The sequence below is a fragment of the Bos indicus genome, chromosome 14, assembly GCF_029378745.1.
Source record: "Bos indicus isolate NIAB-ARS_2022 breed Sahiwal x Tharparkar chromosome 14, NIAB-ARS_B.indTharparkar_mat_pri_1.0, whole genome shotgun sequence".
NCBI lineage: Eukaryota > Metazoa > Chordata > Mammalia > Artiodactyla > Bovidae > Bos > Bos indicus.
Genome location: NC_091773.1, coordinates 69,938,535 through 69,952,923, shown reverse-complemented (window position 1 = coordinate 69,952,923; position 14,389 = coordinate 69,938,535). Strand labels below are relative to the sequence as shown.

Here is a 14,389-nt window from a genome sequence, read left to right as displayed (position 1 = left end):
GACCCTTTTGGCTATCCATTTTCTACTATTACGTCATTCATTAAAGGAGATTGTGATTTAAAGTGTGCTTGGATGTTGGGATTAACATTTAATGAAATATTTGTATCCTTAGTCACTATGACCTTAGGGACCTCTTGTGTTCCTATCTGTGATTTTGATTTTAGCCTCTCTGAACTGTCCATCCTCACTGGAAAATTTCCAAGGGGGAAAAATCACAGGGCTTAAAAGAGTTCACAAGGTTTTTACTGAGATAATTTTAAGTATGTTCTATCAGCTCCTACTTTAAAGCACAGGAAATAATTGGGGAGAAGTATGAAATGGTGGCATCTTTGTTTGTGATCACAGGTAGACCTATTTGTACATCACTGCACTGGCTTGCATGAGATTACTTGGTGCCTGAAGTGAGCAGAAACTTCTGACATCTTTGCCCATTAGAGAGACACTGAAGCCTATTTAGTTGTGGGAAAAGTGACTCATTAAGAAAATGTCCTCAAAGTACTGAAAATAAAAATATGGGAGGAATAGAACATCAAAAGATGTCAAAATATAGAACAGGTGATTTACAAATGACTCATTAAGGTATGGGAACTCCCAAGCATTTTCATAAACACTCTGATGCCTCCCTGTTTGATAGGGGAGATATTTTAATGGCAGGCTTCTGACCACGTGCACGCATTACTGATGTGGGTTAATTACCAGCTTTATGGGAATCTTAAGTTTTTGTGGTCAAGCTGGATCTAAACCCCACTGGTGTACTGGCCAGATGAGAGAATGGATTTAAACCTATGCTTCTCAGCTCTAGGAAGTTACAGGCCATCAGGGTGTTGGGAGGATTGTTCTTCCTCTGAATTGATCTCGGGTTCTTGTGAGAACAAGGAAGCAGCAACTTAGCTGATAGGTGGTTTGCTGGGTGAGCAGGCCATGCTGAACTTGCATAGGCAGTTGCCTTTGTGAAGTTACCCACCTAAAGAATACTTTGAACTATATACCCAGAGAATTTTTGAAGTTATGAAGTACAGTGAGCAGATGACAAGTCTGTCTGAACTCCAAATGAAGAATAGCTCAAGTGCAGATAGGCCAGTTGTCTTAGGAGGGGTAGTAGGTCAGACTGCCTAGTGTTAATCATGTGAGCTGAAGTTCTGCTTGATCCACAGCAGCAAGATGGAACTTATTGATGACAACACAGTAGTCAGGGCACGAGGTTTACCATGGCAGTCTTCGGATCAAGATATTGCAAGATTCTTCAAAGGACTCAATATTGCCAAGTTGGTTTTCCTTAATCTCTATTTGACTTAACAGTCCCAAGGGGATAAATAGATGTTGTGTCATTTTCCTCCTCACTGTTATTTTTTTTCCCCCATTGTTTTCTGTTCGGTTATTTTTCAAAGGGGCGGTGCAGCACTGTGTCTGAATGCCCAGGGTCGGAGGAACGGAGAAGCCCTGGTTAGGTTTGTGAGCGAGGAGCACAGAGACCTAGCTCTGCAGAGACACAAGCACCACATGGGGAGCCGGTACATCGAGGTACGTGCTCAGCCTGACAGGTGATGCCTGACAAGCCTGGCGTCTTGAACGAGTGTGCACATCAGAAGGCTCAGAAACTGCATTTCATTTCCTTTTATCTGTCCTTAGGTTTACAAAGCAACAGGTGAAGATTTTCTTAAAATTGCTGGTGGTGAGTACCTTTTCATACAATGTGGCTGTGTTGAGAAGGATCTAAAATTTTGCTTATATACCAAAGGCAGATAAATATAATCGTGAATGTTTTTTTACTCCCAATGAAACATGGGAGTTGACTTTTATTCTTTTGATAGAAGGAAGAAATATCCAATAGTATCAGGTAGTGTACTGTGTAACACTTGTCCTAAGGCTTAAGTCAACCAAATGTAGTTAAATCGCAATTAAACATACTTATACAAAGGCCAAAGGGTACATGTAAAGTCATGTACAAAGGGAAAGAGTAGTTCATGAAAGAAATTAAATAGTCTGAAAACTTTCAAACAGCCATAACGGCTGTACCCGAATACCTGGAATTGTTGCATATCTGCTTCTAATTTTTTTCTCAACTTCATAACTCATCAGTGGCGAGGAACATGGTAGCTTTCTGGCTTCTAGTATTTTAGAATATCTGATGTTTGAAGTAACATGGTCAAAAAGAAGTAGGAATAGGAAGTCTTTATCTAATTCTGGAGTGATTTGTAACTGTAAAACCTAAAAATAATAGTACATAGAAAGTGTCAACTGTGGTTTGTCCAACAGATGTTTTTCTTTGCTCATATTGCTTTAATCTCCTTTCTCCTTTTAGTATATTATGAATATTTTCTTAAATATCTCAGTGTTCCTCAGTGCTCATTGCCGGGCTTCCCAGGTGGCGCTAGTGGTAAAGAATCCACCTGCCAATAAGGAGAGGCACAAGATAAGGGGTTGATCCCTGGGTCAGGAAGATCCCCTGGAGAAGGAAATGGCAACCGACTGCAGTATTCTTGCCCAGAAAATCTCATGGACAGAGGAGCCTGGTGGGCTACAGTCCATGGGGTCACAAAGAGTTGGACACGACTTAGCACGCACATGGAATTATATTTACCATAATTTTTTATGAAAACAATCGTATTGGAAACAAGCTCCCATTGCCCAACTTTTCACTCTATAAGTATGTTGCAGTGAATATGTTTGTATCTCTGTATGTGCCACTCATTAGGATAAATTCCTAAAAATGGGATAACTAGATCAAAGAATATGGACATCTTAAGGGTTTTTGACACATATTGCCAAAATATGCTAAGGTGGCTTTCACTTAAATACAGAGAACTTTTATACCCTTTCATTATAATTTTATTATTTATCCCTGATAAAAATCTTTACAACTGTAAAACTTGTAGTAACAACATTCTGTTAATACAATTTGCTGATATATATCTTGCACTTATTTCTTGAAATAAACCAAGGCTTCCAAATTAAAAACTTCAAGTTTAATAGGGTTTCCAGTGTTTGATATTCATTGGGGATAAAGTATATTTGGAAGTCCTGATGATAAAGCTATGGTCCTGAGGTTCCATAGTAGGTAACATTGTACATCGCAGGTGGCAAAGTTGACTGAGTGTTTATTTGAGTATTTGCTACAAGGCAGCATTGTACAAAATGCTTCATGTTCAGCAGAGTATTGATAAATGTTGAAACTAGCTGCCATATGTGTTCATTATCCTCTCTACTTGAGTATGTTTGGACCTTTCCTAATAAGTAATTAGGAAAACAATAACAAAAATCACTAAATGCTTTGTATGTAATCACTTATTCTCATAATTTATGAGGTAGGTAATTTTACTCCCATTTTACAGATGAGCAAACTGAGGTACAGAGATTAAACTTGACTGAGGTCACAGCCTGGAAAATGATAAAGCCTCAGTTGTACCCAGGCATTCTAGCTTCAGAGTCTGTGCCCTTAACCACCATGACTAGTTACTTCTTCAAGAATATGATTGTTGGTCCATGATTTAACTGCTACTTTCCTCAATTAAGAGAGGCAGTTTTTGAAAAGGGTGGAGGGGAAAGTTTCAAATTAATTGGAAGCTAGTTCTGATTCCTGGAATGTTACTATGAATTCTTTGGGTAGTGCAGGTCTTAATTATAAATTCAGGACATTGCCAAAGATTTCATCATTTTAATTTTGGTGAAGTTGATGTCTTTAACCGTTTGTCCCTGTGCTTCCTGCTGTTTGTGTTCCCAGGTACATCCAATGAGGTGGCCCAGTTTCTCTCCAAGGAAAACCAAGTCATTGTCCGCATGCGGGGGCTCCCCTTCACGGCCACGGCTGATGAAGTGGTGGCCTTCTTTGGACAGCATTGCCCCATCACTGGGGGGAAGGAAGGCATCCTCTTTGTTACCTACCCGGATGGTAGGCCCACAGGGGATGCTTTTGTCCTCTTTGCTTGCGAGGAATACGCACAGAACGCACTGAGGAAGCATAAAGACTTGTTGGGTAAAAGATACATCGAACTCTTCAGGAGCACAGCAGCTGAAGTTCAGCAGGTTGGTGGCTTTGCCTTATTTCTATCCTCTTTTTGTTTGATTTATTTTTTAACTGAAATATAGTTCATTTGCAATGTTTTAGGTATATAGCAAAGCAATTCAGTTATATATATATATATTCTTTTTCAGATTTTTTCCATTATAAGGTATTACAAGACATTGAATATAATTTCTATTCATTATTTCGGATCCTACATTATTTGGTGTGCTAAAATAAAACTTGGAAATAAAATTTGGAAATTACAGAAAGTAAAAGCACGTGAAAAAAGTCTTATTCTGTAACTAAATGAGAGCTACTATTATCTTAATATACACACAAAAAAATCCAGTCTTTAATTCTATGTCTAACAGCAGCATATAATTCATTTAGGAAGTCTATTGTGCCAGGGTTTTTTTTTTTCCTATCATTAGAAATTTCTAGGTAGACATGCTAATAAAACGGTCAGTTTCTGATTGATTTCTTTAGAACTGGATATAGGGAAATAAGGTTTTAATGTCTTGCCAAATTTATTTCCCAAAAGGCTTGATCACTTTCTTGCTGCTGGGAGAGTGCAAAGTGTCCTTTTGTGCTGCTGCTGTTCATCCCTTTCAGAATTGAGCACTCTTTTTGAGACACGGACGGAGCAGTCAATTCCTGAAAACATGCCAAGATCTGAGCATAAAACCGTCTCTAGGGTCTCAAGCCTTTCAGCTGTTCTTCTTGACTTACAAGCTGATCATTTCACTTCAGGGGTCAGTTAGCTTTGCACCTGAGATCATGTAGACTGTTTCACATGGCTCTTCAACTTATTCTACTTGATTCGATTGTAGGATATAGTCATTTCAGTGATTTTCTTTGGTCTTTTTTGCAAGCAGTTCAGACACTGACTCTACCGTTATTTCAGTGAGTTCCTAAAATGATTTTGTCTAGCTTCGCAAAGCCCATTGTAATGATTTAAAATAATTCTTCAAAGTTAAATAGAACCATCATCTGCTAGAATATCAGACTGATTTTTGTGCTCAAATAAATGTAAGCGAAATGTTAAATTTACTCTGTGTTCTATTGTACTGGTGCTCTTGAATCTTAAACTATGAGCATACTTGTAGTATAATCAATTGTACTTATTGAAAGTGAGTATCATAAATTCTGAATCTCTAAAATATGCTGAGCATGTTCAAGGCTTAAAACATCCTGCCCAAACTAGAGGGCGGGGGGTGAAATTTTTATTTTAGATCTTTAATTCAAAAGAACTGTTTCATGGAAATCATCCCCTAGAATGTATTACCCCAGAGCCTTGGCTGCTGCTGCTGCTACTGCTGCTAAGTCACTTCAGTCGTGTCCGACTCTGTGCGACCCCATAGATGGCAGCCCACCAGGCTCCCCCGTCCCTGGGATTCTCCAGGCAAGAACACTGGAGTGGGTTACCATTTCCTTCTCCAATGCATGAAAGTGAAAAGGGAAAGTGAAGTCGCTCAGTCGTGTCTGACCCTCAATGACCCCATGAACTGCAGCCCACCAGGCTCCTCCATCCATGGGATTTTCCAGGCAAGAGTACTAGAGTGGGGTGCCGCTGTCTTCTCCAGCTACTGTTTGTTTATTGGCTTGGATGTAGAGTGTGCTATCTCTATGACTTTGCCATAGGTGGTTTTGAGTGTAGTGGGAAGTTTTCTCTTTCCTGCCTCCCATCTCTAATAATTTATTTTAATATGTACTGAAGTAGTCTTAGACTTTCTGCTTTCTTTGTTACTAATAATCACTTAGGAACTTTTTACTCACCTTCTATTTGGCAGGTACTGTAGGTGCTAGACCATTTCCTGTCCCAAGTTTGTTTATAACCACATTTGTTTTCTATTCATGGTCTTCCCCCTAATGTTTGTACTGTGTCTGGATTGTTTGTATATTTTCTTAAAGTCTTGCTTTCTCTTTGGCTGTGTTGTGTTTACTTTTTATTATTGTCACCTCTTATTCACCTAGCAATTGGACAGGCTGTGAGTGAGGAAGTTAGGGCAGTCTGGGGGGAGTTCATGGATTGTCTTATATTTTTAGTTATGAGCTGGTAACTAGTTGGGCTTCTCTCATAGCTCAGTCGGTAAAGAATCTGCCTGCAATGCAGGAGACCTGGGTTCAATTCCTGGGTTGGGAAGATCCCCTGGAGAAGGAAATGGCAACCCACTCCAGTATTCTTGCCTGGAGAATCCCATGGACAGAGGAGCCTGGTGGGCTACAGTCCATGGGGTCCCAAGAGTCAGACATGACTTAGCGAATAGACCACCACCGCATGAGCTGATAAAGGCTACAGTGGTAAATGGCTCAGAAATCTTGGGGATTCCACACATGGCATTTAGGCATACGCTAAACTACAACAAAAGTAGACAACAACCTTGTAACATGAGTTTTGCCTGGGAGCAATTCTTTCTCCATTCCAAAATGTACCTGACCTCTCATCCATTCTCAAGAGAGCTGAATTCCATGAATTTAAAAGATAGGATCCTCTCTTTTGCCACTGTCTCGAATTCATATGGAAATTGATTTTTTATTTTCACTAATAGATTTTTTTTTCAGGTTTATGTTATCCAGGCATTCTGCTTTACATATCATTATAAATGTGACATATTTTAATGTAATTGAGTCACTATTTGACCTGTGGTTCCTTTACTGGGTCGTTTTCTTTATAGTCTTGGGTTTGGAGGTGGAATGTGAAGATAATATTGACAGCACTATTTAATGAAATGAAATCTAATAGGTTGTCCATAAGTCCACATTTTAACAATATGTCCTGAAAAGCAGCAGACTTGAGTACTTTCTCAAAGCAGATAGTGATGCATTTGTCTGTGGGAGAGGGTGAGGGTGGGATGATTTGGGAGAATGGCATTGAAACATGTATATTATCATATGTGAAACTAATCGCCAGTCCAGGTTCGATGCATGATACAGGGTGCTCAGGGCTGGTGCACTGAGATGACCCAGAGGGTTGGTATGGGGAGGGAGGGGAAAAAAAAAGTCCTTAATCTAAGTTCATTGTGTTGTGTGTGGCATATACCTCAGAATGCCTCTAACAAAAGTGGGCTCACGATCTCCCAGCTGAAAACCATGAACGACTTTCTCTATGAGTGCTTCTCAAACTTTACTATGCTGGTTGATCACCCGGGGATCTTGTTAAATTGCAGACCCATATGGACCGGGTTGGGGTGGAGCTGAGAGGATGCATTTCTAGCCATTCCCCAGGGACGCCAGCCCTGGCCTGCAGGCAGCATTGCAGTAGCAAAGCTCTAAATGACTTCTGTTTTGCTTTGAGCACAGGTGCTGAATCGATTCTCCTCGGCTCCTCTCATTCCACTTCCAACCCCTCCCATTATTCCAGTACTACCTCAGCAGTTTGTGCCCCCTACAAACATTAGAGACTGTATACGCCTTCGAGGTCTTCCCTATGCAGCCACAATTGAGGATATCCTTGACTTCCTGGGGGAGTTTTCCACCGATATCCGAACTCATGGGGTCCACATGGTATTGAACCATCAGGTAAGAAAATCACTTACTGGAAAACTGATTTGCTGCTTCTTATTAAAGACACTCTTCAGTAAACAAGTAACAATTGTTCATCTGTTTGTATAGTAAGTTTTGCAGGAAAAATTTAACTATAAATGCAAGAGATCTTTTAAGATGAGCTCCAGAAAGAATGCTGGAGTTGGTACAGTAATTCAGATTCAGCTCTGATTTCATTATCACATACGTCCACCAAGTCATCAATAGCATCAGGTCGGAGAAAAAGATGATATCAGCATTTTACTACTGCAACTACTGAATTCTGCTGGAGTGAGAAAGCAATCATAGACAACATTAAGCAATGAACATGTCTGTGCTCCCAAGTATTTTGTATCCATAGATGATTTAGAAATGGCTTATTTCATGTAGCTATCAAATCACATTTAGTAGAGTGCAAACTCAGAAAGAACTTGTGTCTATACCACTTGGAACAGTATGTGATCATAAAAGACATTCAAGTGTATTGGTGTATTTGTGTGTGTGCTAAGTCATTTCATTCGTGTCCAATTCTTTGCAACCCACCCAACTTCAGCTCGCCATGGGATATGTCCATGGGATTCTCCAGTCAAGAACACTGGAGCGAGTTGCCATGCCCTCCTCCAGGGGATCTTCCTGAGCCAGGGGTCAAACCTGCGTCTCTTACGTCTCCTGCTTTGGCAGGCGGGTCTTTACCATTAGCGCCATAGTTGTTGAGAATCCTCTGTGGAAAATCTAGCCAGATTCGTATAGTATGCAATATATATTCTAAGTGTATTAAAAATAGGTCTCGGCTTGGTATCTCTTGCTCTTTAAATAAAATTAATTATATTAGTTGCTGGGCAATTTGCCAGTATGTTGTGTTATCGTACAGAACTCTAAATACCCATATAGCATGTAATTCTAATGAACGTTTTGGAACTGTTTATTAAAAAGCCAAGTTGTATTAATTTTTGAAAATATGTTTTCTGTGCATTATAGTCTGAATATAGGTTTGTATTAGAAATACCCACTTTTTCTAAACTGCTAGTTCCCCACTTTCTGTTTTCTTATGAAGATGGGTCACATTCATAGCCATAGTCCTGTCTCACTGGAAAGTGCATGCCACTGGGTATAGGGAACCAGAAGACACGGAGTCCCTTGTTAATGCGCCACACTAACACGTGCTCACTCTCACGTCACTTTTGAGCTATGTAACTTTTTATCCAACTAGGACTCCTTTCAGCATGTTTCTCTGATGGGAGGCCTTTTGAATCAAATTCCCCACAATTCAGCATCACCAGAAAATTGTTTGGGTTCTGAGTCACCATTTCTAGTAATCTAGGGGCTGTTGTTACTCTTTGATTAACAACCATGGACAGATTGGCCTCTCATTGACCCTTGTGACCTACTGTGATTGCACCTGGGAGAAGTGCTTCTTTGATGATGGACAAGCTCTTAGCTGCCTCGAAGATGTTAGTTTTCCATCTTGGACTGGGTTTCCCTGGTGTCCTTAATTTCCCTGGTATGGTAACTCTGATGGTAACTTGCATGGTAATCATTTGCCATAACTAGTCCCTTAGAGACTTTAAAGAAACCCATAAAATAAAAAAAGGAGTCTTATAAGCCAGTTGTATCTTTCTTTCTCTGCCATAAAATGTCTATGCTAAATAAGACTAAGGCATTCTGGTCCTGTGTCGCAGAGATCCACCAGCTTTGTTTTAAATAGGATTTTTAGTAAGCTGTTAGTAACAGAGGAAATGTCTGTAAATACCTGTTGGCCAAGGTTTAAAATGGAGATGCAAAGGAAGAGGTGAGAGAAGGGCTCCCGCGCAGTGCTGGTGCTCCAGCTCTGGCCACCCTTCGCCATGCTCTGCAACCCCAGCTCCTCCCCTTCTTCCTGTCTACAGGCCACACCCCAATCTAGGCAGGCTTCAGGGAGGAGGAAAAGGGATGTTACAGGTCAGTGAGGGACACACTTGAGAGCCCATAGAGAACACTGGTTTGTTCATTTTCATGTAGGAGGATGGGTAAGGCTCTAATACTGGTTCTGTTACTAGCTTTTCTCAGTTGAGTGAGATTTAATCAGATTTTTCAGAAAGGGAAAAACCCAGTGTACAATCCTATAGTTTGAAACCACAGTCACAAGGAGACCCTTTCAAAGACCCATAAATCTAATTCTAGTTGATAAAAACCCAAAAAGGATCACTTTCAGCTATGAGCTCTCAAAACTTATTTCTTCAAGGTTTTGTGGGCAATTCTGTTGATTAGGTGATGAAACATAAGTCAGGTTTCAGTAGATCTTACTGTCACCCAGATTTTGTGGCTAAAATGTCTATACCATGGGTGATTGTCACTGTGCATGTTTTGTAAGCAACCACTTCCTTGTTGAAGGAGACAGTCTCCTTTTGTTTTTATTCTTCCTTACGCGCTCAGGGCCGCCCGTCAGGAGATGCCTTTATCCAGATGAAGTCTGCGGACAGAGCATTTATGGCTGCACAGAAGTGTCATAAAAAAACCATGAAGGACAGATATGTTGAAGTCTTTCAGTGTTCAGCTGAGGAGATGAACTTTGTGTTAATGGGGGGCACTTTAAATCGAAATGGCTTATCCCCACCGCCATGTAAGTTACCATGTAAGTTTTTCTTGGGTCTTGGCGCTATTCTACGCTGTATGCTGGTAGGTGCTTAAGCTGCTTTCATAACTTTCTGTGCCCCTGGTTCTTTCTAAGGCAGGTGAGGTGGTTACATAAGGCTTTCCCATCTGGAATCGGTAGTATCTGGTAATCATTTAAGACCTTGGTTGTGGACACCCATAATTAGAGATGCTACATATACCTCCTTTCAAATTATATTCTTGCTTTTCCAGTGATAAGCACTTGATTTCTGAAGCTTAGTGTGCTCAAGATAAGCACTGACTCTGGGAGGCAACCTGGCTATGTAGATATTTTAATACGCATTTAAAGGTAAAATAAATATAACAGATCCTTTTTGTTTTTTTCCCGCAACATATTGTGGGTTTTGTTTTTTTTTTTTAAAGCAAAGGGTGATTTGATGCCCATTTTGCATTTTTAATTTTTTGAGCATTAAGTATTTTGGGGGAAAGATAACCTGAAGAGCATCTCTCTTGCTCTCCGGGATATCTGTAATGAGCAGCTTAGTAAAAACTAAAATGCGTAAATGAATTAGCCAAAGTTACCATTGGATCACAGGATCAGTGCTTAAATCAGGCCGTGCTGTTGCTCACTGGCACCTGGGTGCAAGCCATCTGGAATCCTGTCTGAGAGGAATAAGCCCTTTAGCATGGAGACCAACTTCCGGTTCACGACTAAGGAACCTTTGGGGATCTGATGTTCAAAACTTGAATTTCCTGACAAACTTTTCAGTTTTGAATAAGACTTTTTCTTAGGAAGTATGTTGGGTATGTTTAAAGAATGTAGCATTCAAAGTATAGTCCAAAGATAACTAAGAAAGTGAACTGGATGGTGTGCTTGATTCCAATAAAATGTGGAGTGTTAAGACATCACTTTCTAGTAAAGAGGAATCCATACCAATAAACCTATTTGATAAACTATTTTTCATAGAACATTTGGTAGGGCTTAATCCTTTATTGCCCTTGGAATTCCTAAATGCTAATATTCCATTTATCTGCTGCTTGCTGTTGGTGAATATCTAAGAATTGATCACTAATGACTATAAAGTTTAAAACATTCTTATTGGGCTGAAGTGGATATCTTAATGCAATCTGTTGTGTGTTTCCTGTCCATAAACCACTGATAATATCAGTAACTTTTACAGTTTCCTTTATTGCTAATCTATCAAGCATTGTAAGATAAGGGAAATTCTCCATCATTTATAACCCCAGTTCTTTTACTGTGATACATTTTTACTTCTCTCTTCCTAGTGGAAAAAATGGTCATTACAGGCTTCATAAGACTTGCATTTCTCTTTCCCCCATCACAAACCCTAAAATAATAATTTTTCAAAATTTAAATGCATTTTTACATAAAAACTTACTTCCATATTTTTACTACCTTCTAAAGATTTTAATTAAAATTCAGCTGTTTGTCATTTTAGTGGAAGAGTTTGCTACTTTAAAAAAATTAGAACCAATTTTTGCATCTCTTATGCTTGTTCTGGTGGTTGAGTCGCTTAGTCATGTCCGACTCTTGCGACCCGTTGGACTGTAGCCTGCTAGGCTCCTGTGTCCGTGGAAATTCTCCAGGCAAGAGTACTGGAGTGGGTTGCCATTTCTCTCTCCAGGGATGCCTGTTCTACTGCACTTATTTTTTTCTGCTAACTCACTTTAGATGACCCTCTCTTTATGACTTAGGCATCTCAGGTCTGTTTGCCCTTTCTCTGGACTTTTTTAGGCCAGGGGTCATAATTTTAAAATTATCTACACACTAGGTATCTAACATGTAACAGTTTTTGATGGATATGAAGGAGGCACCCCAAAATTGAATATGAGATCAATATGTTAGTCTTGGGTTTTTGGTTTGTTTGGAGGGGTTGGGGTTTTTTGGTTTTGTTTGTTTGTTTTTGGCTGCACTGCTTGGCTTGCGGGATCTCAGTTCCCCAGCCAGGGACTGACCCAGGCCACAGCAGTGAAAGCCCAGAATACTAACCACTAGGCCCCCAGGGCACTCTCAGGTCTCGGATTTGTGTACCCTTATTCAGCTAACTTACTCATCTCCATAGACATACAGAAACCTCTAAGAAGAGCCAAAGACAGTAGAGATTTTCATGTGAAAAGTTATCCATTGGGCCTCAGCTGTTTGCAAAATATATTAGGTGATCCTAGGTTTGCAAAGTGAAGTCAGGGACCCCACATTCAGGCCACCGCTCGGTTATCTCTGCTGTTGGGTGCAGATGTCCTGGAGAGTGGTGCTCATCCCATACATTAAAGCTGGGGACCAGCAAGTGGTCTGACTTAAGTGAGTTGCTGTCTTCAAAGACTTTGCATAGCCAGAAGACAAAAAATCCAGTCCTTTCTAATCTAATCTGAATCCACTTTTCATCAGCTGCCTCTCAGGAAGACTTACACGTATTATTTCTTCAGGGTTCTTTTTCAAGGAATCTGACTTTTTTTCTTTTTTTTTGCACTGGTCTGAAGATGTCAATTAGTTTTGAAAACCTATCTTCTGGGTGCCTCGAAGTGTGCACAATACAGAGATAATCTGCTTGTTTTAGGTCACTTTGCTCTGTCACAGTCTATGCTTTGGCATATAGCACACGGTCCTGATGAATAGTATTTTACCCTGACTGTCCTCATGCTGTGCTGTAGAGTCGAATTCTCTCCATACTGGCAGTATAGCTCTCAAAAGGGAAAAAAAAAAGAAAGCTTTTAGTTTGAAGCTACACGAGATGTCAGTCTGGCCCATGTTTCTTTCCTCAAAGAGTGAGTTTGTGGTTTCTTGCACTTAGGAGCAGGGTTAAAAAAAAAAAAAAATGTGTCATGAAATTTTGAGAAGACTTAAAAGTCCACTTGGAACTGTTTTTTTTCCCCCAAATTTCAAGCTAAGAACCATTCTTTAGGTAGATGGAGTGTGTGAGATTTGAGATTGCTCCTACATATTATCTATGTAATCAAAAGGCAGTTGCTTGGGATGGTATACAGAACTGGTCTCTTTCTTTCAAATGTGTGTATGGAAGGGCGACCTCATGGCCTCAGTGCTTCCATGTGTCAATATCACTAATATATCTCAAGGTCTCTCTCTGTTTGTTTAGGCCTGTCCCCTCCCTCCTACACATTTCCAGCTCCCGCAGCAGTTATTCCTACTGAAGCTGCCATTTACCAGCCCTCAGTGCTCCTGAACCCTCGAGCGCTGCAGCCCTCCACAGCGTACTACCCCGCGGGCACCCAGCTCTTCATGAACTACACGGCGTACTACCCCAGGTAAGGCTCACAGGAACAAAGGACTCCTTTGACAGCCGCCGCCTGAGTCCACAAAAGAATGTTGCCCGCTACATGGAAGGTTAGCATGGCAGGCTCCAGTTTCTGGTCATACATATCTCTGTCCAAGAAGGTTGTTTCAAGACAACCAGAATGTTTATTTTTTTATCCATGTCTTATTGACAGCATAGTCTTTTAGATTACTTATGTATACAACTTTCCCTTTTTCCTTTTGTTTTAGGGCTGTTCGTGAGTTAGCCCAGTAATCATTATAAAAGAGTGACAGTATCAAGTGAATGAATTACAAAACGAGAAAATCTGTGGTGAGGGCAGTTCATTTTTAAGAATTCATGTCAGCCCAAAATAGATGAAAGCTGTTTTAAATTTTGTAGGGCTTGTATTCTTTCCCCTCTAAGTCTTTACTAACAAGTCCAGAATGAGATTTTTCAGTACTTTCTTGGACTCAACATATTTTAAATCTGATTGCTTTTAGTTGTTCTCAATTTCTTGGAGGCAACAGGATATAATGGAGAGAGTTCGTCAGTCTCATCTCTTCTTCTACCCGCAGCAGTTCTCTTAACCTTTCTGGTTCTTAAACAGTGATGGGATCAGCCATGTTTCTGGAGTCCCTGAGTCCCTCCCAGGTCTGATTGCCTGTGATTCTAACTTGGATATAGAATGTCCTCTCAGTCTCAATCTTTTCAAAAAAAATTTTTTTTAAGTCTTGTGTTTAGTTACTAACCAGTTCACTTTATTAAAATAAAAATTTTACTTTGGCACAAGCAATATTGCTCACATTTTTTCCTAAGGTACATAAGGGCCTTGTTTTTGCCTTCTCAAGCTATTTAAAATAGATGCGTTGAATACATCCACCAATGTACCTGGGAGGTTTTGGCCTGGAACTTACCTGTCTGATCTCTAGAGTTATGTCACACTGTGGCTTTTTATTTTTGTTGCTTGTTTATTTGGCTGGGGAATTTCGTTGGCCTTGTG

General features: G+C 40.1%; 1 protein-coding gene across 8 annotated transcripts in view; it reads left to right on the top strand.

The window, feature by feature from the left end:
* The window catches only part of ESRP1 (epithelial splicing regulatory protein 1), a 58,382-nt gene that overhangs the window by 19,386 nt on the left and 24,607 nt on the right, over positions 1-14,389 (top strand). For 4 of the 8 annotated variants that reach the window (XM_070802890.1, XM_070802888.1, XM_070802886.1 and 1 more), the window contains exons 7-13: positions 1,155-1,265; positions 1,389-1,521; positions 1,630-1,672; positions 3,722-4,023; positions 7,304-7,522; positions 9,938-10,136; positions 13,231-13,399. In XM_070802890.1, the coding sequence (XP_070658991.1) occupies positions 1,155-1,265; positions 1,389-1,521; positions 1,630-1,672; positions 3,722-4,023; positions 7,304-7,522; positions 9,938-10,136; positions 13,231-13,399 (1,176 nt within the window). The remainder of the gene's footprint in view (positions 1-1,154; positions 1,266-1,388; positions 1,522-1,629; positions 1,673-3,721; positions 4,024-7,303; positions 7,523-9,937; positions 10,137-13,230; positions 13,400-14,389) is intronic. The other 4 variants (XM_070802889.1, XM_070802891.1, XM_070802885.1 and 1 more) reach the window with 2 other exon arrangements.